The 19,634-nt window shown below is 56.6% G+C and overlaps 1 protein-coding gene across 1 annotated transcript; it reads left to right on the forward strand.

The window, feature by feature from the left end:
- The first annotated feature begins 739 nt into the window (after positions 1-739).
- LOC123782910 (annexin A8) lies at positions 740-18,441 on the forward strand. The gene is made up of 12 exons (XM_045783383.2): positions 740-900; positions 6,362-6,452; positions 7,451-7,545; positions 8,853-8,966; positions 9,733-9,823; positions 10,534-10,613; positions 11,105-11,164; positions 11,697-11,790; positions 12,039-12,134; positions 13,796-13,854; positions 14,989-15,111; positions 17,649-18,441. The coding sequence occupies exons 1-12, from the start codon at positions 880-882 to the stop codon at positions 17,706-17,708; spliced, it is 984 nt and encodes a 327-aa protein (XP_045639339.1). The 5' UTR covers positions 740-879; the 3' UTR covers positions 17,709-18,441.
- The last annotated feature ends 1,193 nt before the right edge of the window (positions 18,442-19,634 follow it).

The following is a 19,634-nucleotide window of genomic DNA, read 5'->3' on the forward strand; positions in this document are numbered from 1 at the left end:
TGGTGTTTACCCTGAAAGGCGGGTTAAGAGTTGGGTAGAGAGAGGGTGCTGCAGAACATTCTAATCAGGGGACCCAGGGAGGGCGAACTCCAGAGAGGAAAAAATTAACCTCCTCCCTGGGGACCTGGCTCCCTCCCCCAGCTGGCGGCCGTGCGTCCTATGGGACCCAGCACAGAGCAGGCGCAGAGCGGGGCCCAGAGAACCGCTGGACGCCAGCCCTGCTTCCCACACGCAGGGGGACTTGGGCAGATTATCCGAACGCTGGAGCCCGTGTCTTCCTGCAGCACATGGAACTCACACTTGCTTCTTGGGGTTGAGGCAAAGAACCAAGGGGACAGAAGGCACAAAGTGATTAAAGAGGCCTCCAGACTTAAGAGATGCCTCAGTCAATGGAGGTTGCTTGTCCGTGTGTCCTTTGCCAAGCTCCCCGCCGCATTGTTACCGGTGTGGAAACTGCACAATAAAAGAAAGGGAGACGTGGTATCCTTCTTTTTTTTTCTATAGATCAGGTCCAGCGAGGACGGTCTGAAACCACAGCCATGTTTACTAAGTGGGGCCGTCAAAGGCTGGGACTCAGAATTTCCAGTCTACACAACAGCCACAGCCCAGACGTTTGGCAGTGAGTGGCAGAATTCCACAGGCAGGCTCCGGGCGGTGCCTGGGTGCGGCCAGGGAGCCCCAGGAGGGACCCAGAGCCAGGCGGAGCCCAGAGGGCAAGGGGTGGGGCCTGGGGCCTGCTTTCGCCACCACACCCAACACCCAACCCCAAGGACCTGGCCTGCTCGTGAGGGAGCCAGTCCTGGGGAATCTCGGAGCAGAGGGAGAGCCGACGAGTGGGTCTTCATCTCCCTGGGGAACGGCGATCGCGAGGAGAACAAGATGGCCTGGTGGAAAGCCTGGGTAAGTGGGGAGCAAGCAGGGGCGGAGGGTAGGGTTCCTGCAGGGTGTTGGTGGCGAGAGTTCAGCTTAGTCAGCAGTCGCACTGTCTGCCGGCCAAGCACCAGGTTGCCCACTGAGGAGGCAAGGGAGAAGAAATTGCCCCAGGCCTAGACACACTCACAGCTAGGACAGACAGATCAAGGAAACTTTTTTTCTTTTTGAGATTTTTTTTTATTTATTTATTCATTTGAGAGAGACAGAGAGAGCACAAGCAGGGGGAGAGGCAGAGGAAGAGGGAGAAGCAGACTCCCGGCTGAGCTGGGAGCCTGACGTGGGACTCGATCCCAGGACCTGGAGATCATGACCTGAGTCGAACACAGACGCTTTACCATCTGAGCCATCCAGGGCCCCAGATAAAGGAACCTTGAAAGGCACCGAGGGAAGCTGAGGGGCTGGGGGAGCCCAGAGGAAGAGCTGCTGCAGGGAGGGTCCGGCTGCTTGAAGCTAAAGGGTATCACATTTGAGCGACATGTGCATGTGTGTGGTATGTGTGCACCTGCGTGTGTTTGAGGAGAATCAGGCAGATGGTTCCTTGCAGAGGGAACGGTATGTGCAAAGGCCCAGAAGGGTGGGAAACTTGGCTTCGGAGAGTAGTTCCTCATGGCCTGAGAGCCCTGGGTGGGAGGGCAGAGGGCAGGGGGAGATAGACCTAGAGAAGCAGGCAGGGCAGGCCCTAAAAAGCCTCACAGGGCAGGCTAAGGGCCTTGGGCTTTACCTTAAGAGCAATGGGGAGCCATTGAAGGTCCTTGAGCTGGTGACCAACATGATCAAATCGGCTGATGTTGGAGGCTTCATCAATGCCCACACCTCAGGAGGGCATGGGAGGGCAGGCAGTCCTCCAGGAATCCATGGTGTTTATTCATCAAGATTGAGGAGAGAGGAGAGAGGGCAAGAGGACCTGGCCTACGAGGGCCTCGAATGTCTGAAATCTATGTTTTATAGAGGATGAAGGACTGAGGTGGGGAAGACAGCACAGCCTGTCCCCCAGTCTCCCACCAGCTGAATTACCAGATTCTTGGGAGTGTTTCATCTGGGTTTGAGTCCGGGGCCATCTCGTGCTCAGGATTAAAAACACAAAGATGACAGGCAGATGACATCTTCTGGGCGGGCTCGACCCCTTCATTTCATCCCCAGGCAGCCGAGGACATCAGGGCTGCTCCTTCCATTTCACAGATGAGGACACTGGGTCTCGGAGACCCCGAGTGACTTGCAGGGTCCCACAGCTAGCAGGCAGGGGTCCAGCTAGAACTCAGATCTCTCTCCACCCCCGTCCCCCAGGCTCTCTGTGAGCTACAGTGGATGACCCAGGCTTATCCCGCTTTAGGAAATCTCTCTGTCACAAATGTCACAACCCACGGGCTGCTGGGTTCAGACATGTCAGGCCTGGACAGTCGGGACAGAGAGGCAGCGAGGGACAAGGTGCGGCAGCTATGTGGGCCCCAGCAAAGCAGCCGGGACAGGTCAAGGGCCTAGAGCGGCCTCCAGTTTCTTCCCGGCCGGTGGGAACGTGCTTTAAGGAGACCGACACGGCGGGGAGAGCCCAGTGCTGGGCACCGTTCCATAGTCAGCCGACGGCCTGATTCTGGGCCTTGCTCCCAGCGGGACAAAGGCCCCACCCAGCCAGGCAGGCAGAAGCCTCCTTGCAGGGACCTGGCCATCCCAGCAGGTTAATGATGACCCCTGAGCTACTGTATGCCAGCCACTCCTTGAAGCATCTCACATTCGAGATCTCCCTTGAGCCTCATGCCACCTCGACGATGCAGATGCCGGTATCTTCATCCACAGATGAAGAAACTGAGGCACAAGGAGGCTCAGCAGATGCCCAAAGTTGCCATGCTAGCAAGTGGTAGAGTCTGGGTTTGAATCTGGGCAGCCCAATGCCAGAGCCCAAACTGTGGGCCTTGGCGACCCACAGCCCACAGGAGAGCTGGCTTGGGGCAGGAAGATCACAGGCAGAGCCCGCCTGTGACCGGCTGAGGATCAGATGTCCTCTGGGCCCCCAGCTGGACCAGGAGCAGGACTTGGCGAGGGTGTGAAAGATCAGCTAGAAGGCCCACCTGTGCCTCTCTTACAGGAAGGGAGTTCTCGTCTCCCAGGCTCCCCAGGGCAGCCTCGTGACAGGGGAAGGCAAAGGTGTGGCAGCTCCTGGGAACAGAGCTCTTACAGACAGAGTCACTGGCAGGACTGAGTCACCTTCTCAGTGAAAATGTTCCTGTCTGGACAAGCCCACTCCGGCATGGGGCCCAGGCAGATTCTCTAACAGCGGGGCGTTTCGGATAGGGAGACCTGGGGCCCTACCCCTCCCTGCTGATATTCAGGGGTCTGATTCCAGGTAACTGTGCTTTTTATCCCCTAAAACAATGGAGTGGGAAGAGAGGTTGAGGCTCCTTGGTGCCTCAAAATCACCACCCACTCAGGGAGCAGGTTGACCACCATTCCCACCGGAGCCGACCTCAGACCAGTGACTCAGTCCCGTGGGCTGGCCGGTCCCTGCTGCACAGTGCCGCGTGCCGGCTTGGGGGCAGGGAGAGAGCCCCTCACGGGTGGTGCCCAGAACTCGCACTCCCGGACCACCTGCATTCCTGTGGGCAAAGCTTTCTTCAGTGAAGAGTTCCAGGAAAGTTCACTGTCCCGAAAAGGTTGAGTCATCAATAGAGTGGGGGGAAGTAGACGGGGCTCAGCTTCTGAGTCAGGCTGCGGGTCCAGTGCCAGCACCACCGCTGACGAGCTATGACACCTTGACAAGCCCTCCGAGCCCCGCTCCCTTGCCTGTCAAATGGGGCATTCATGGTTTGGAGATGTCAAGGGGATGAGCATGGCTCTTCTGGCCCCTGAAGCATCTACCACGGAGGCCTGGCACAAAGGAGCTGCTCAAAGGGCTGAGGGTGGTAAAAGCAGCTCAGGGTCCACAAACAAGGGCATCCCACTGGGCCACCTCTGGGACCACACAGGCTCTTCTGGATGGGATTTGCACAAGGGATTATTTCTAACACTTTCTGCTGAGAAACACAGGGCTAAAAATGAGATAGGAAAATTTGTTACCAGACATTTGATATTCAAGCAAAGGGAATAGAAAGACCTTTTACCTCTTACTCGAAAGCAATATCCCTATAGATAGACCCACCGATGGCAATCTGCCATGTATTTTCAGGATCTAATCAGGGCTTAAAGGATGGATGGATGGATGGATGGATGGATGGATGGATGGATGGAAGGATGGACATGGTGATTAAGTGAATGAATAAATGGATGGATGGATGGTTGGATGGATGGATGGATGGATGGATAGAAGGATGGACATGGTGATTAAGTGAATGAATAAATGGATGGATGGATGGATGGATGGATGGATGGATGGATGGATGGATAGAAGGATGGACATGGTTATTAAGTGAATGAATAAATGGTTGGATGGATGTATGGATGGATGGATGGATATGGCCATTGAGTGTCTGGGTGGAGAATGGATGAATAGATGAATGAATGAGTGGGTTGGTGGTTGGGTAGGTGGGAAAGTAGATGCGTGGATGGGGGGCAGACAGAAGGAGTAGGTGAATGGGTGCATGGGAGACCAAACACGATGGGACTAAATTCCTTTCCACTGAGGAATCTCTAAGTCTTCTTCAAATTCAATGCCCATCTCCAATCTCCCTCCACTACTATCCCTCTCCCAAAAACACATACTTATGAAAGATCATTCATTTTTATCTGAGGAATGCTACAGGGCACAAGGCTAGAAAGCCAGACAAGCCCTGGACTAGAGATTTGGCTCAGGTCAAAGGCCCAAGGACTTTGGTTATCGTGCTTATTTCACAATTTTCAGAGCATCATGCAGTTCTTTCTAAACCTAACCTTCTGTCCTCCATGCCTGTGGACTTGCAAAGGCCCTAGGCTGTCAGGATGCTCAGCCGGGGGCCCTGGGTCTCTACCTTCTTATGAGTACCCACTTCTCAGAAAGAAGGCAGCTTGGCCTCAAACCACGCCTCTCTTCCCAACCTTGTCTACACACTCTCAAAGCAGCACATTCAGCTCCACGAAGCCTGTCCTCACTCGTTCACTGTCCTTGTGGTTTGGGGGTGGGTGGTCCTTTCCCACTGACAGCACTGCCTGTGGATGGTGCGGGACAGAGCTCGGGCGTGGGGGTGGGCAGGGCCTGTGGCTTGCCCTCAGACGACACTAGCTGGGAGAGGCCTGGCCTGATCCAGAGCCCACACCCCAGGGCGGGGGCGGAAGAGGTTTTGTGGCTTCTTCCCACAAGCTGTGGTTCTGGCTAGTGCCAGCCTATTCATCAAAGAGCCATTCTGTGGAGGTGACACGGCAGTCCCACAGAGCCCCGAGGGGACTCACAGCCAGGCCAGGCGGCTGTGGTCTCTCAGGGTTCCCTCACTTAACGGTAGCTTCCCTACACAGCTGACGCCCCTGAGAGGCTGACGCCTAAGCCACAGACCCCCCAGCAGATTCGATGCAGCCTGCCTCACCCCCAGAAAGCTACCTCCCGTAGGGTGCGCTGCCCTTCTTGTTCCTCTGTACCCCTGTACTCACACCCGGCCATACCCCCACCCTTTCACCTCCCGAGCTCCCGTTACCCCAGGTAAACCTCCCCCAGCCTCGGGAATCTTATCACAAAAGTTCCAAGAGCAGGTCTGAGGCAAGAAGGCTGAAGCAGGGAGACATGTAGGACCCTTCTGAAGACAGCCAGGTGGCCAGGAGCACACCCACGGTCGTTGTCGTGCCTTGTCACCCCAATAAAACCACTGCTGGTCCTTTCTCAGGCCAGCCCCCCTTCTTAGGGCTTCTTCCCGGTTCTTCCCTCCTCCTGACACCAAAGGCTAGGTGGCAGCTCTGAAAGTGGCCACAGTGCCACCGTCAAGAGTCCACGTACCCCGACTCCGCAGGGCTGGCACTGGTGCTGAAGGCTGAGATTCCGCTCTCAGGATGGCCCCGCGGCGCTGACCAGCTTGGCCCTGCCTCACTCCTCAAGAGGCCCCTCCGTCCTCCTTGACGGCCGAGCTGACAGGACAGGCCTCCCTTAGCCAAGGCACCTCGTAGGCGCACGGGGCCTCCACCCCCACCGCCCAGGCTTCCACCGCCCAGGCTTCCACAGCCCCGAAGTGAGAGAGCCTTATGGCAACTTAGTGGCAAGAGGACCAAGGCGCCCCTTCCTCGACACGTATCTGCTGGTAACTGTCATATCCAGACGCTGCGGTCTGGGCCAGCAGGACCCCTCAGGCCTCCCTTCACCCAAGGTGGACAGTCAGGGAGAGCCCAGCCAGGCAGGGGCAGGAGGGACCGGAGCCTCAGCCGCCGGCCTGCGGGGGCTGAGCCGGTGGTCACTGGGCAGGGGCAGGCCACCCGGTGGGCTGGTGATCTGCTCCGCCCCCCCGGGCCTTCCCACTTTGAACAAGCCTGGATTCTTTTGCAGATGGAACAGGAGGGCGTTACGGTGAAGGGCAGCCCCCACTTTAACCCGGACCCTGACGCGGAGACCCTCTACAAAGCCATGAAGGGGATCGGTGAGTGGATGTCCGCAGACCTGCCCGCGGAGGGCTGTGCCTCTCTGGGGTCTGTCCGCTCTGCTCCAGACCACGATCCTCGCGGCTCTGGAGGGGGGCGGCCAGGGGACACCACGCTCGCGAGATGGACTCCCGGCCCAGAGAAGCGCTCGGGCGCTCCCGCCCCAGCATCACTAGTCTACACCCCACCCAATGACATGGCTGGAGAAGAGAAAGGCTGAGTCATGAGGGTGGGAGGGGGATGTCATGCTGTGCGTGCCTGGGCATCCTTGCGTAGGCAACTTCACCCCAATCGGTCCGAGCTTTCACACTCACAGAATGGCCTCAGGCACTCTGGACCTGTGTGTCCCTGGAAACTCTGGATGGGATGACATTGGGAGCTCTGCGGGGCTGAACTGGGCCGCGCGGTTTTCGTAGCTTCCCCGCTCTGCTTGGGCCGGGCACAGGCAGCCTCCTTGCGGTCTCCGGGACGCGCATTCCTGAAGCCAGCCAGGGCTTGCCGTGCTTTCTAGATGAACCTTGGCGGCATGTTCATGGCCTCTACTTCCTGTGAGATCTCTGCTGTTCCCTCCACTTCCCAAAGGAGAGAGCAGATGCCCTGGCAACGAGGCTGCTGGGCCAGGACTCAGATCTAGTTTGCTGGGGCCTCGGTCCTGACCTGCCCCCACTGCCACCAGCACGAGAGAGGACAGAGTAGAAGGTCCTCCTGTCTGAGCACCAGAGGCCCCGGGGATGTCCGGAGCAGACCAGATGATCAGAGGGTCCTCAGATTCACTGTGAGACTGGCCCTGGGCAGCACCCCAACACCGTGTGGGCGGGAGGTGCGGGAAGGACAGAAGGATTTACTGCCTAGGGGTCCTCTCTACACCATGAAAATCGTCAGGTTTGGGAGCTCTCCAGGCCGCGGGTGCCCACTGCTTGACCCCCAAGCAGCTGCCCTCCCTCCTCCTCAGCCCCCTTAGGGGCAGTGGGGGTGCTCACACTGTGCACCCCTGCAGGGACCAACGAGCAGGCCATCATCGATGTGCTCACAAAGAGGAGCAACGCCCAGCGGCAGCAAATCGCCAAGTCCTTCAAGGCACAGTTTGGCAAGGTAAAGCGGGACAGGAGGCTTTCCATGGGGGAGGGGGCGCTAGGGGCACTGCTGCGGCCGGAGACAGCCTGGGAAGCAGCTTCGCTCTGGACAAGACCCTTGTCTAGAGGCCAGCTTCTAAAAGCAAGGGGCATATAGGGCATACTTATACTAAACATATTATTAATTGTGTATCTGAAGTTGAAATTCCACTAGCCACCCTCTGTTTTATCTGGTTGCGTTACTTACGGCTCCCCACACCCCTGGCTTGGCAGCAGGCCTGCGGGCCGCTCCACCCCTCCACCCCCGTCTCTCTCACCGAGCTCCTGTACCTTGGCTCCATGGCCCCATCCTTGAGCTGTGGCCCTGCCTCTACTCTTGGCTCACCCTGGTCCCAGAGCCTGGGATGCCCATCTCACCCACGCACAGAGGTGCCGGTGTGGGACGCGCTCTTCACGCCAGAGCTTCTGTGTCTGTGCCGGCTCCCTCTGCCTCGAGGGAACTCCAGGGGCAGGGAGCCCATGCGCTGGATGCTTTTCTCTCTTCCCTCCCTCCACCACCGCAGGACAGAGCCAGGCATTGGGGTTACTACGTAAACACAGGAACAAAGGCACACATCACGTGGCTGCCAGAGCCTCTGTCGCCGCGGGTCCTTAGTTTGGAGATTTAAGGCAGGAAGGTGAATGATGAAGCCTGAACATTCCAGGGGGGCGCCAATGCGCGCTTTTTTTTTTTTTTTAATAATTTCTTTCTCTTCATCTTCACAACTGCACATCATTCTCTGCATTCGGTATCAGGGGAAACTGAGGTTCCAGGAGTAAGCGCTCAAGATCCCACAGCCTGTAAGCAACAAGGTTGGGATTTAAGTCCAGGTCTGACAAGGCCCTTGGTCCTTCACTGTGCTGTGCACAACAGCAGGGTGTGGCCTTGTGGCTTCTTGCGGAGACCAGCGCCCTGAGATCGAGTCCTTAACTCAGTCCTGCATTCACGGGTGCCCGTGCGCTATGACGGGATTTGATGGCGAGCAACGGCAAACACGTATGTCGGGCTTCCACTGTGCCCAGCACCACACTGAGAGTTGGGTCGAGCCACACACATCTCTCCACCAGTCCTCTAAGCAATGGTATAACGCAGGAGAATCACTGTCTCCCTTTCACAGGTAAGGTTAATGCTCAGAGAGGCTACGTTGCTGGCCCGAAAAACCCCAGCACCAGCTCATGGTAGAGCCCACAGGACTCCCGCCCGCGCCTCCAGGACTGGCTGCCACCCAGCTCCCTGTACTCAGGGGGGCACCACGTCCAGATCATTGCCTGTCCTTCTTGCATTAGGATCTCACCGAGACCTTGCAGTCAGAGCTGAGTGGCAAGTTCGAGAGGCTCATCGTGGCCCTCATGTACCCACCATACAGATACGAAGCCAAGGAGCTGCACGATGCCATGCAGGTAACTAAGCAGGTGGGGTGGGGAAGGGGCAGAAATGCTTACAAGGACTGGGGGGCAGGGTCGCTGCTGGGGACGCCTTCCCCAAGAGAGCCTGGCACTGGGACCTCGGAGCTCCCGTCCAGCCACCCTTTGGAATGGCCCAGCCCGGTGAGCCTGCAGCCTGCTGCCCAGACTGGCTGGCGTCTGCCGTCACGCGGCCACGAGGGCGCCAGACTCAGCGCTTCTCAGGACAGTGCCAGACCAGGTGTGCAGGATGACAGGATGACATCTGCAGTCTCTGCCCGGTCCCTCGGATCTCCTATGACTCCCACTGCTCCTTTAGCACTCGCAGAGAGTGAGGAGGGAGTCAGGGTCCAGCGAGTATAATCATCTCCATTGAAAGGACACTCACGGGGTGTGCCTGCCCTGCATTCCCCATCTGTTCTCGCTAATGCACCTTCGGGGTGGGCCGGCTCTTTATCCCTGAGGACTGATGAGGACCCCTAGGCTCAGCGAGGTGGAGTGGCATGCTGGAGACCACCCAGCACGGAGGGCAGAGCCGAGACAGAGCTCTCCCATCGCCTCACCTGCCCACAGGAGCCGCCCCTGGAGACCAACACGGGCACCTTCCCCCAGTAACGCCCTCCAGCAGAGGCCCCCATCGGAGGGGGCAGCATACTGACTGTTCTTCTGGGGCTCTTCCTCTCGCCTCTTGACAGAAGAGGGTGTGGACAGAGCAGGCGAGCCCAGGCAGAGCTCTCCAGCAGACAGAGATTTTTGTCCACAGGGCTTGGGGACCAAAGAGGGTGTCATCATTGAAATCCTGGCTTCTCGGACTAAGAACCAGCTGCGGGAGATAATGAAGGCCTACGAGGAGGGTAAGGGAGGGTGCAGGGCCTGGACGTAAAGGCTCACGTGGGAATGGCCACGAGCTTTGGCAGCTTAGTAGGGGATGAGGGACAAGCAGTGCACTGGGCCTTGCTGCAAAAGACCCTTTCCAGGCCTTTCTACACCTGGGTGCTGAGCACCTGCTGTGTGCCCAGTCCTGTGCCTGATGGTCTCTAAGCCCCCTGAAGCCCAAGGGGTGCTGGGGAGAGGGACATGTACCCCACACTCTCTGCCCCTCGAGGGCTTGGCAGCGCTGTGGGTCCCGGGCTTTGTCAGCACCTGGCTCCTTCCTGGCCAGGCACACGCTGACCCTGGAGACCGTGCAGGGCCCTGTTGCAATGGGGGCCATGGACTGCAGGCCAACTATCATGGAGCCTACGGGATGCAAAGCAAGCAGAGGCCAGCCTGGCCTCCATGTGCTCTGCCTGGTAGACAATGTGCCTGAAGGTTCAAATGAAGTGGAGCTCGGTCGGCAGCCCCGGCGGGCTCTCTGGCCTGGCCTGTCACTGCGCTTCGAGCCGGGTTGCTTCTCATTCTGAATGACCACCTGAGGGTGGAGCTGCTACCGTTCAGACACCTGGGCAGTGTGTCCACGCCACTGACACGTCCTTACCAGAAGGCTTTGATTGGGATAAGTGTGGGAAATGGGGCTGGGAGGAGGAAAGTGGGTCTGTGCCTCATGGTCCTGTCTCCCCTGCAGACTACGGGTCCAGCCTGGAGGAAGACATCCAAGCAGACACCAGCGGCTACCTGGAGAGGATCCTGGTGTGCCTCTTACAGGTATCAGAGCCCAGGCTTCTGGGCGTGCCTCGCACTGAAGGACCCCAACAGCTGGGCTCCAGGGAGCGGTTCTTGGGGTGGAGTGGGGTGGAGTCAGGGCCTCGGTACAGCCCCAGTGGCCTGGGCTTCTTGGATACCTCTCAGAGTGGTTGGAAGATCCTCACACCTGCATGTCCCTGACATAGCCACAAGGGGGCTCCCCAGAACTGGGAGGAGAGTGCCCTGTCACCTGGCAGGTCCTACACACCACACCCCACACCTGGCACTCCGCTTACTTTAGCCCACCAAATCCCCCAGCTCCTTATGAGGCAGCCCTTACTACTCTCATTTTACAGATGACAGAATCTGGCCCTGGAGAGGGTAACCAGCCTGCTAAAGTCCCCCAGCCAAAAAGCAATAGAGACTTCCCTGCCCTCCTGCCCGGCTCTCCCCGCGGCCCCAGCTGCTCTGCTGGGCTAGCCTGCTGACACAGCCACCCCTTCTGTTCCTAGGGCAGCAGGGATGATGTGAGTGGCTTTGTGGACCCAGGACAGGCCGTCCAAGATGCACAGGTGAGGCTACGTACATACACCCTCAGCAGCTTCCGCCCTGTGGGCCACCTGCCCCATCCTCTGGGGGCAAAAGTCTGGAAGCCTCACCCAGCCCCTCTGTCCATTCAGGTCTTCTTTGACACTAGGTTAGGCTGGGACCCAGCTCAGCTCTCTGCAGACCTTTACCCTCTGGTGTTCCAGAAGGAAAGTGAGGGTGTTGGGGAGACTCAGGAACAGGAAGGGGAGGGATGTGGGAGGGGTCCACTGAAGCTCTGTCCTAGCAGGAACAGCGCATGAACCTGGGGACCAGATGGCACTATTCAGATCGCTCTAGTTCGGTCTGCTGGCAGAGTGCTTAGAGATGCCCAGAGGCAGAGCAAAGCTCCAGGGGGAGGCAGGGGAGTTCCCAGAGGAGCTTCTGACCCAGTATCCAGAAGAGATTTTAACCTCTCAGGGATAGCAAGAGGAGAATGCTGACCTGGTGGGTGGATGGGGGCTGACCCTCACCTCCTTGCTTTCCTTCACTGACTTCTTGTGGCTGCCGCAATGCTAGGATCTGTACGCAGCGGGCGAGAAGATTCACGGGACCGACGAGATGAAATTCATCACCATCCTGTGCACACGCAGTGCCACGCACCTGATGAGAGGTACCCGGGAGGGAGGGGGCAGGGTTCCAGCAGGGTGCCCTGGCTGCAGGGCCCGTCCCTTCACGCAGGCCATCCAGTGTGCATCCTTGTCTTTTCATGATGCTGGGGAGAGAGCCAGGGAGACTGGGACCCTTTCCCTGGCAACCAAGGGTCAGGGGTGACACATGGATGTGCAGTCTCAGAGCTGAGACACTGGGGGCGTCACACTGAGATCTGCACATCCCTTAAGAGAAGACATCCCTCTACAGTGTTTGAGGAATATGAGAAGATCGCCAGCAAGAGCATTGAGGACAGCATCAAGAGTGAGACCCACGGCTCCCTGGAGGAGGCGATGCTCACAGTGGGTAAGAGACAGGGCTCAGTGCTCAGACATGCAAGCGTCCTCGGCCAGGGGCCCAGCGGGGGGGCAGTGCCCAGGGTGGCAATAGCAAGCGACTGGGTCCCTATGTCTGCCTCAAGGGACCCATACCCCTCCAGGCCACACACACGTACCCTTCAGCCCAGCACACTGGAACTCTGCTACCCTCGTGTCCTCAGTATGCCGTGTCCTGCCCCATAATCCCTGTGCTGTGTGAGTGCGCGAGCATGAGTGTGAGCATGGCACACATGCGAGAATCTGTGAGTATATGAATGCGTGTGCACATTTGCACAATTATGCCTGACCCAGGGCCTGTGCTCACCCGCAGCAGCCACACAGGGAACGAATGGTTCTGATTATAAAGCCCTAAAGAAAGTCGCTTGTCGACCTTAGCCAGGGGCCTGGTCTCTGTCTCAGTGGCTCATTGAAGAAATGATGTATAGTAGGAGTCCAAATTCAGTGACTGATGCTCTGACCCTGGGGAGCACTGACAGCCTTCCCTCAAGCATGACGTCAGGTCTACTTAGGAGGACCTGTTCCAGACCACATCTTGGGGTGCAGCACTGAGGTCCCAGTGAGAGGAGTCATTGCACAGTGAGGAGCTGAGGCCCAGGGGCAGAGGGACTTTACCTGTCCTCCCTCCCATGGTGGAGCCAAGGTCAGGGCCCCAGGCCTAGGGCACTCCCCTCCACCCCAGGCTGTCCCCATTCTGTGCCGGGCAGCCAGGGGAACTCCACAAAGTGTCCAGGCCTTTCGGGGTGGACTGGGACATCTGCTCGTCCCCCGCAGGCTCTGACTGCTGAGCAGCTCAGCACACCCCCCGCTCTAATCTCGGCGAGTCAGCCCCTGCACTGAGTTTGAACAACGTCCTGAATAAATCTTCAGGCAGGGCAAAGCAAAGGTGTCCAGCGCCCTACGGGGCCAGGCACTGCCTGTTCCCTTCTCCTAGAAGACTCCCACCGTTCACTCCACAGACGAGGCCAGTGCAAGGCAGGCAGGTCAAAGAATGAAGTCACACCATGCCATCAGGGCAGCTCGAACACCTGCCTCCTTCATGCAAAGCCCACGCTCTTTCTGCTGCCCTGAGCCAAAGGGCCAAGCTCCCTACCCAGATGCCTAGTCTCAATAAACAGGGGCCCGCTCTCTGGGCCAGATGTCCCTGGGTGCCCTAGTGCTCCAGGGCTGGGCCCCACTGTCACATGGAAATTCAAACACAGGGAACTTCCAGATTAAGTGACGAGTAGAATGGGCACTCTGAGGCCAGTGGTCACCATAACTACGGCTCCTCTGTGGAGCTGAGTGGCTGGATTCCTGGCAAAGCTGGCCCTGGGGTGTAAGAGCCCAGGGGCTGCCCTGGATGGAGCCATGTGCAGATGGGCCAGCCCCGCAGACCCCAGGGCATTTACACCTCACCCTCCGCCTGCCCGCTCTGTGCCTTTGGACCTGTGCCCAGCGCCCCAGGCTTCCTTCCCTGCCCCACCCCACCCAATGCCAAGCCTCTCGTTTGGGAACTAGGCAACACGTCAATAAATAGGCCAAGAGCTGCATAATGCTCGCACTTAAGATCTGAGGCAAGACGTAAATAAACACACTTGTACGCAATGCCCCCTACGGCCGTGGTGTTAACAGAGCTCTCCTGTCTGCCAGTGAAATGCACCCGGAACCTGCACAGCTACTTCGCAGAGCGACTGTACTACGCCTTGAAGGTAACTCTTCTGCCTTCTGTGCCCCCTGTTCTCAGCCCTACTCAGCACCAACTGCAAAGCCAAGTTCAGAGCTACCACTGCCTTCCACCCTTGGGTCTGCTCTAATTCCAGCCTCTAGTGATCAGAATGCGTAGTTCTCAAAGGGTAAACTGAGCCCGGGGAAGGGAAGCCGCATCTCCTGAGGGCTGGATTGGAGCAGGTGTTTTCACAGGTGTGCATTGCACCGACCTCTTACCACAATCCTGTGAATCCGTGTCATAGAGATGGTGGAACTGAGGCTTGTGGGCAAGGTCACACACAGCGGGTGACTGGCAGAGCCTCCATTTGAACCCAAGCCAGCCCAGCTGTCCTGTTCATCCACCACGTGACCTCCTGGAGAGCGCACAGGTCGACACTGCCAGGAAGTGAAGGCGCCCTTTGAATGGGCGTCAGAGGGAGATGGGCCCACGCGCGGCACTCAACTTCCATGCGCCTGCCAGGGGGGCCGAGCTGGGTTTGTCTGTCGTCCAAGAGGCTGCACAGGGCATTCAAACAGACATCCCAGCCACTCGTATAGGTGGAGTTTCTGGCACCTAGAACCAAACTGGAAGATGGTCAGAGGAATTCCCTGAGCCCAAAGTCAGTGCCCACCTTCTGTGCGCTGACACCACCGGAAGTTAGAGCCCCAAGTTCTCTGGCCAGGAAGTGAGAGAGGGCGTGGGGTTCCCTTGGCCATTGGCGCCATCTGACAGGAGACTAGTTAAAGATGAAAGTAGGCAGAAAGATCCTGCTTGTGAATTGGCCACATAGGCTGGATTTCCTGACGTTGTCCCTCTAGGAAGAAGTCTTATTCCTGGAGCAGTGAGTGTTCCGAGTCTAGAATCCGATGTGGCAATCCACACACAAACAGCACTTTGGGGCATTTGGCTCCCAATAGAGGCAGAAACGTGGGTGAGGGAGAAGAGATGAAGGGAACAGAAGCCCTGAATCACTAAGGCACCCCTCCCAGTGCTTCTCCCTCTTGAAGCAGAGGCTCATTCCTGCGTCTCCAGCCCCCTATGAAAGCCCCCCGGCGCCAGAGCACAGATGTGTCCGTCAACACAGAGACACACCAGAAAGGCAGGCAGTGATGGTTGGTTGCTTCGTCTTGCCCAGGGAGCAGGGACGCGCGATGGGACCCTGATAAGAAACATCGTTTCGAGGAGCGAGATTGACTTAAATCTTATCAAGTGTCAGTTCTCAAAGGTGTACGGCGAGACCCTCGGCAGCATGATCGCAGTAAGTCGGGAGTTCCCAACTCTACCCCAAGTGTGAGGCACTCCTGGGGGATGCGGATGCTGGGACCAGAGTCCTACGTCACACGTGTCCATCCCTCCCAGCGGGGGTCATACCCGTGCACTCATGGCCATACGGTGTGTATGGGGATCGGCAAGCGGGTCACTGTGGCTAGGACCTGGAGGGGGCTTGGGCGGACGCACAGAGACCAGACCATGGAGGCCCCTGTGCTTGGTGCCCAGAGTGGCCTTTGCACTTGAGTTATGGTTGCCCCTGTGGAAACGACACCAGGAGCACTTGCTAAGGAGACCACAACTGAATGTCAATGACAGTAATTGTTCAGTAGGAATCGGGCAGCAGCTTTCAAAATCCAGACTGAAGTACTCCTAGCAGTACAATTTTACAGAGATAAATCAGATGGGCTCCCGCAGCTTACCTAACCAGATGCCAGTCAGTGAACGTTCTGGAGCTGAGAAAACGCACAGTGACCACCACACCATCACACTGCCGTAACGTTGAGAGAAACAGCTCTTCTAGAAATTAATGCAAACGAGGCCTTGATCATTTCATTAAGAGAAGTCAAACCTTGAGAAGTATATCCCTAAGTCTCCATTGGCTCTTAAGTCAAGTCTCTAGTTACTCTACAAATGTCCGCTGTCAGCCACACTTTCCAAGACACACATAGCTCACAACATGTTAAAAAGACATTTCTGCTTTAAGATGTTTCAGAAAGGGGCAGTGGGTAGGTGGGGGTGAGGGGCGGAATTATTCTTTGCCTGGTGTTTGGCTTTCCAGCCAGTCTTGTCAAAAGACAAGAGGGCGACCCGCAGACCAGCCCGGGCTGCTGATGGCTTTGCCAACATCCAGTTCCAGGGGGTGTTAGGGATTTTTTCAACCTTCCGTAGCTTCTGTGCCATCTACCTTCTCACCACCACAGTTAGACGGAGCCACAGTCAGACTTCAGAGGCACAGCCACACTGAGCGAAAGGGATCACTTTGACCCGTCCAGGGTGTAGACTTCGTGATGGAGAAAGACTTAGCAGGCTAATTCGCACACGATCAATATAATCGATAATAACGTCCCCTGTCTAGACATATCAGAGGCCCACCCTCTTTAGGTTTTGCCTACAGTTGTCACTTAAGAAAAGTGAGTTGAAATTGTGACTCAGGTGGCCAAATATTTTCTTTTTAGTATAGACCACTCTCTGTAGATGTCATCAAAGCAAAAAGGATTTCCAACAGTGATACCAGCATTAAAAACCCTGCCTAGAAATTAATAGGAAAATTTATAAAAACCGCATGTGTAACTTTAGACACACGCAGTTAAAAAGACAAAATGAATCACTTTCTAAAAAGCACAAAACAACACAAAAACAAAAACACTGTATTACAAAAATTGTGTAAAGAAAGAAAGAAAGAGGGAAGGGGGAGGGAGGGGGAAGGAAGGAAGGAAGGAAGGAAGGAAGGAAGGAAGGAAGGAAGGAAAAAGGAAAGAAGGAAGGGAGAAATTTAAAATGTAGTTCAAAACTACCAGAAGATTTCAGGCCCAAATGATTGTACAAGCAAATTTGGCTAAAAGTTAAGGACTAGGTGATTCCCATGCAGCAGAAACTGCTACAGCGCGTAGGACCATGGAACTAGCCCAGCCCCATCACTCACCGAGTAGCCTTCCTCTTGCTCCCATTTTCCTCAAGCACATAAAAAAAGAGTTGGGTGATAGGTCCTCCTCGGCATCCCCTGGCTCTGTGTGCAGATCCCGGACCAGCCGGACCTATCAGGACCTGCCTAATAGCAAGGGGGACCTGGTAGAACACAAAAATGGGGTTCAGCCATTGGCCGTGTGGGGTCAATCCCATTGGGAGACAGATGCCGCTTGACCCCTCTGTGAGCCAGCTGCCGTGCAGGCAAGCCCACGCTTCTCCTGCTGTGCACGCCTCACCACATTTCAGCAAGGCTCATGTCAGCATCACCGTCCTTTGATAGGTGAGAAGGGGTCTCAGGGCAGTGACAGGACTCGTCCCAGCCACAGGGTCAGTGCATGACAGAGCTGTGGTCCAGGTTCTGCGTGGCCCCAAAGCCCAGGCTCTCCCCACTGCACCCCCTGCCTCCAGGTGTGGCACTGGGTAGCCTGCTTGCTGCCTCGTTTCCCTGATCCACAGCTGCAGGCGTTGAATAAATGATGGGTGGTGTCGAATAAATGAATGGTTGGGCACGCTCGTGTCCTGAGCCGAACGTGGGGAAGGGCCCTGGGGCAGCCGATGCGGCTAGGAGGCCATCGAAATGCCTTCCCTGCTGCAGAGCAGGGCTGCGTCTGCGATTCGTTTCCTACATTAAGCTCCCCGGTAGTTAGTAAGGGAATCAAAAGGAGATACAAAGAAGTATCCTGAGATGGCAACAAGAAGACGGGTGACCTAGTGTGGGCCTGCGTCATAGGACCCCGCACAGGGATGTGCCAGACCTCTCCCCAAGGAGCACGACTCCTAGTAATAACCGCAGCTGACAAATACCCCTTGTGACTCCCCTGTCCCTCCTGTCCTCAGGGAGACACCAGTGGCGACTACAAGAACGCCCTGCTGAACCTGGTGGGCAGCGAGTCCTGAAGGCTCAGGACAGAGCAAAGGCCAAGAAGCCGGAGCCACCGCGCCCTGCCTGCTCAACCTGGGCCATGGATTGGGGGGTGGGGGGGCCCAACTTGCCTTTCAGTCTTCTATCTGCTTCCGGTACTTTCACGTCAGTTCCGGGTGTGAGCGCAGGGCCAACCTTAGCATAATCTGGCCTGACAAACACCTCCGCACGAAGGGGCTGTTTCTTCCTCCCCACCCAGGAGCTTCCCAAGCTGAACTGGTCCCAGAGCTGCCTGGGCCCAGCTTACACAGACACCCAGCCCCACCCTATCTACTAAATCAGGATCTGCAGAGAAAAGACCAGGGAATAAGGAATTTTATTAAGCAGCTCAGCTGATAAACCTCCCTGAAAGGCCACCAGTGAGGCTGGGAGAGCCCGTATGTCTCAGAGCGCACACATGTGAGCAGCTGAGACAGAAGCACATGCATTCAGGCCAACCGGGATGCCACTAACATCCGTTCATCTAAAACCATTAGGCTGTAGGCAGAATGAAAATTCTCTCCCTGTCTAACAGAGAAAGCTGCAAATCAATGTCCCGACCCAAGGACACTGTGCTCAAAGCGGCCCAGGCTTAGCCAGTCCTGGCTCAGAGGAGCTGCGCTTTCCTTCCCTGACACAAGAGTGGGGCATCTCTTATCCCGACCCCATGCCAAGACGTGAAGACGCCTCTGCTGTGCTTTTCAGAATAATAAAGATGGTATATTCGAATCTAAGTGCCTTTGGGTTTTTAGCAGTGACCAGAGTAGGACTGATTTAATTTGTCAGTGTTCATAAAAGACGTGATTATAAAAAGCTTTTGGAGGGGACGAATCAAACCTGAGTACACAGGTGGGCATTTCCCCGTGGGGACACGTTGAGCAAACTGTGCCCGCAGTCATCCTGGGGACAACTCGAGTAAGTGAGGATATTTCCTATCGCCTAAATCCTGATCTCTCAGAGGTGGGGGGAGTTCTAAAAGTCTTGTGCTCCTGTTCCAACCTGTGGCTTGCCTTGCTTTCGTAGCATTCACCCAGGGGCATCCAGTTGTCCTTGGCCGCCTCCAGGGATGGGGACTCCCAGCCTCCTTGGACAGCCCCGTCTTCTTCCAACAGGAGTGATCAGCAGAGCTCTTCCTTTAACCGAGCCAGACCCTGCCCCACACAGCCTTCTGCTCCCGACTCCCCATCTAGGGCCACAATGCTTGTCCTTTCCTATCCTCCCTGCCTATCTGAAGACAACCCATAGATTCCACTAAGACATCTTCTGTCAAAGCCAAACGTCCCCAGTCCCTTCAGCTGTCCCTCCTGGAGCCTGGTGGGGCCACATCCCTTGAATATGTTCTAGTTTGCAAACTGCCTCTTAAAGTATGACCCCGAGGAGCCAGGCAGATCGGAGGGATGGAACAGCAGGGCCTCTGCGCTCACACAGGTGAGAGGTAGACCCCAGCTGTGCCCTGTGCTGGCTGTGTGACTCTGTCCTAATGACTTCCTCTCTCTCTCTGAGCTCGGTTCCCTCACTTTAAATGCAGGGATGCATTTACCAAGTCCTAGCTATTTGCTGCATTTCAAACCACCTTAAAGCTACCGGTGTAAAACCATCATTTTATGGTGGTCACGGGTTCTGCAGGTCAGGAATCCAGCCAGGGCCCAAGGTGGATAACTGAGCTCTTCTCCAGCAAGTCTGGGGACACTGTGCGGAAGACAACGCGACAGCAGGATCCTGAAATCATCTGGAGGCTTCTTTCACTCACGCGGCTGGAAGGCTAGGCTCAGCTGGAAGTGTCGGCCAGCACACCTACATGCAGCCTCGTCCACATGCAGAGGGTGGTGGGGCTCCTCACAGGGCAGGTCAGTGCTGCATGGCCTTCTGGGATGCACCTCAGGAGGCCCACAGATCACGTTCGCCAAGTCCCGGTCAAAGAA

This window comes from Ursus americanus, chromosome 6 (genome assembly GCF_024610735.1).
Source record: "Ursus americanus isolate L20-20 chromosome 6, mUrsAme1.1.p, whole genome shotgun sequence".
NCBI classification, from domain to species: Eukaryota; Metazoa; Chordata; class Mammalia; order Carnivora; family Ursidae; genus Ursus; species Ursus americanus.

Coding starts and splice junctions, on each gene's coding strand:
- LOC123782910 (XM_045783383.2), top strand. CDS start 880: ATGGCCTGGTGGAAAGCCTGG. Junction 10,614..11,104: donor TCCTGGTGTGCCTCTTACAG/GTATCAGAGCCC, acceptor TTCTGTTCCTAG/GGCAGCAGGGATGATGTGAG. Junction 11,791..12,038: donor TGCCACGCACCTGATGAGAG/GTACCCGGGAGG, acceptor ATCCCTCTACAG/TGTTTGAGGAATATGAGAAG.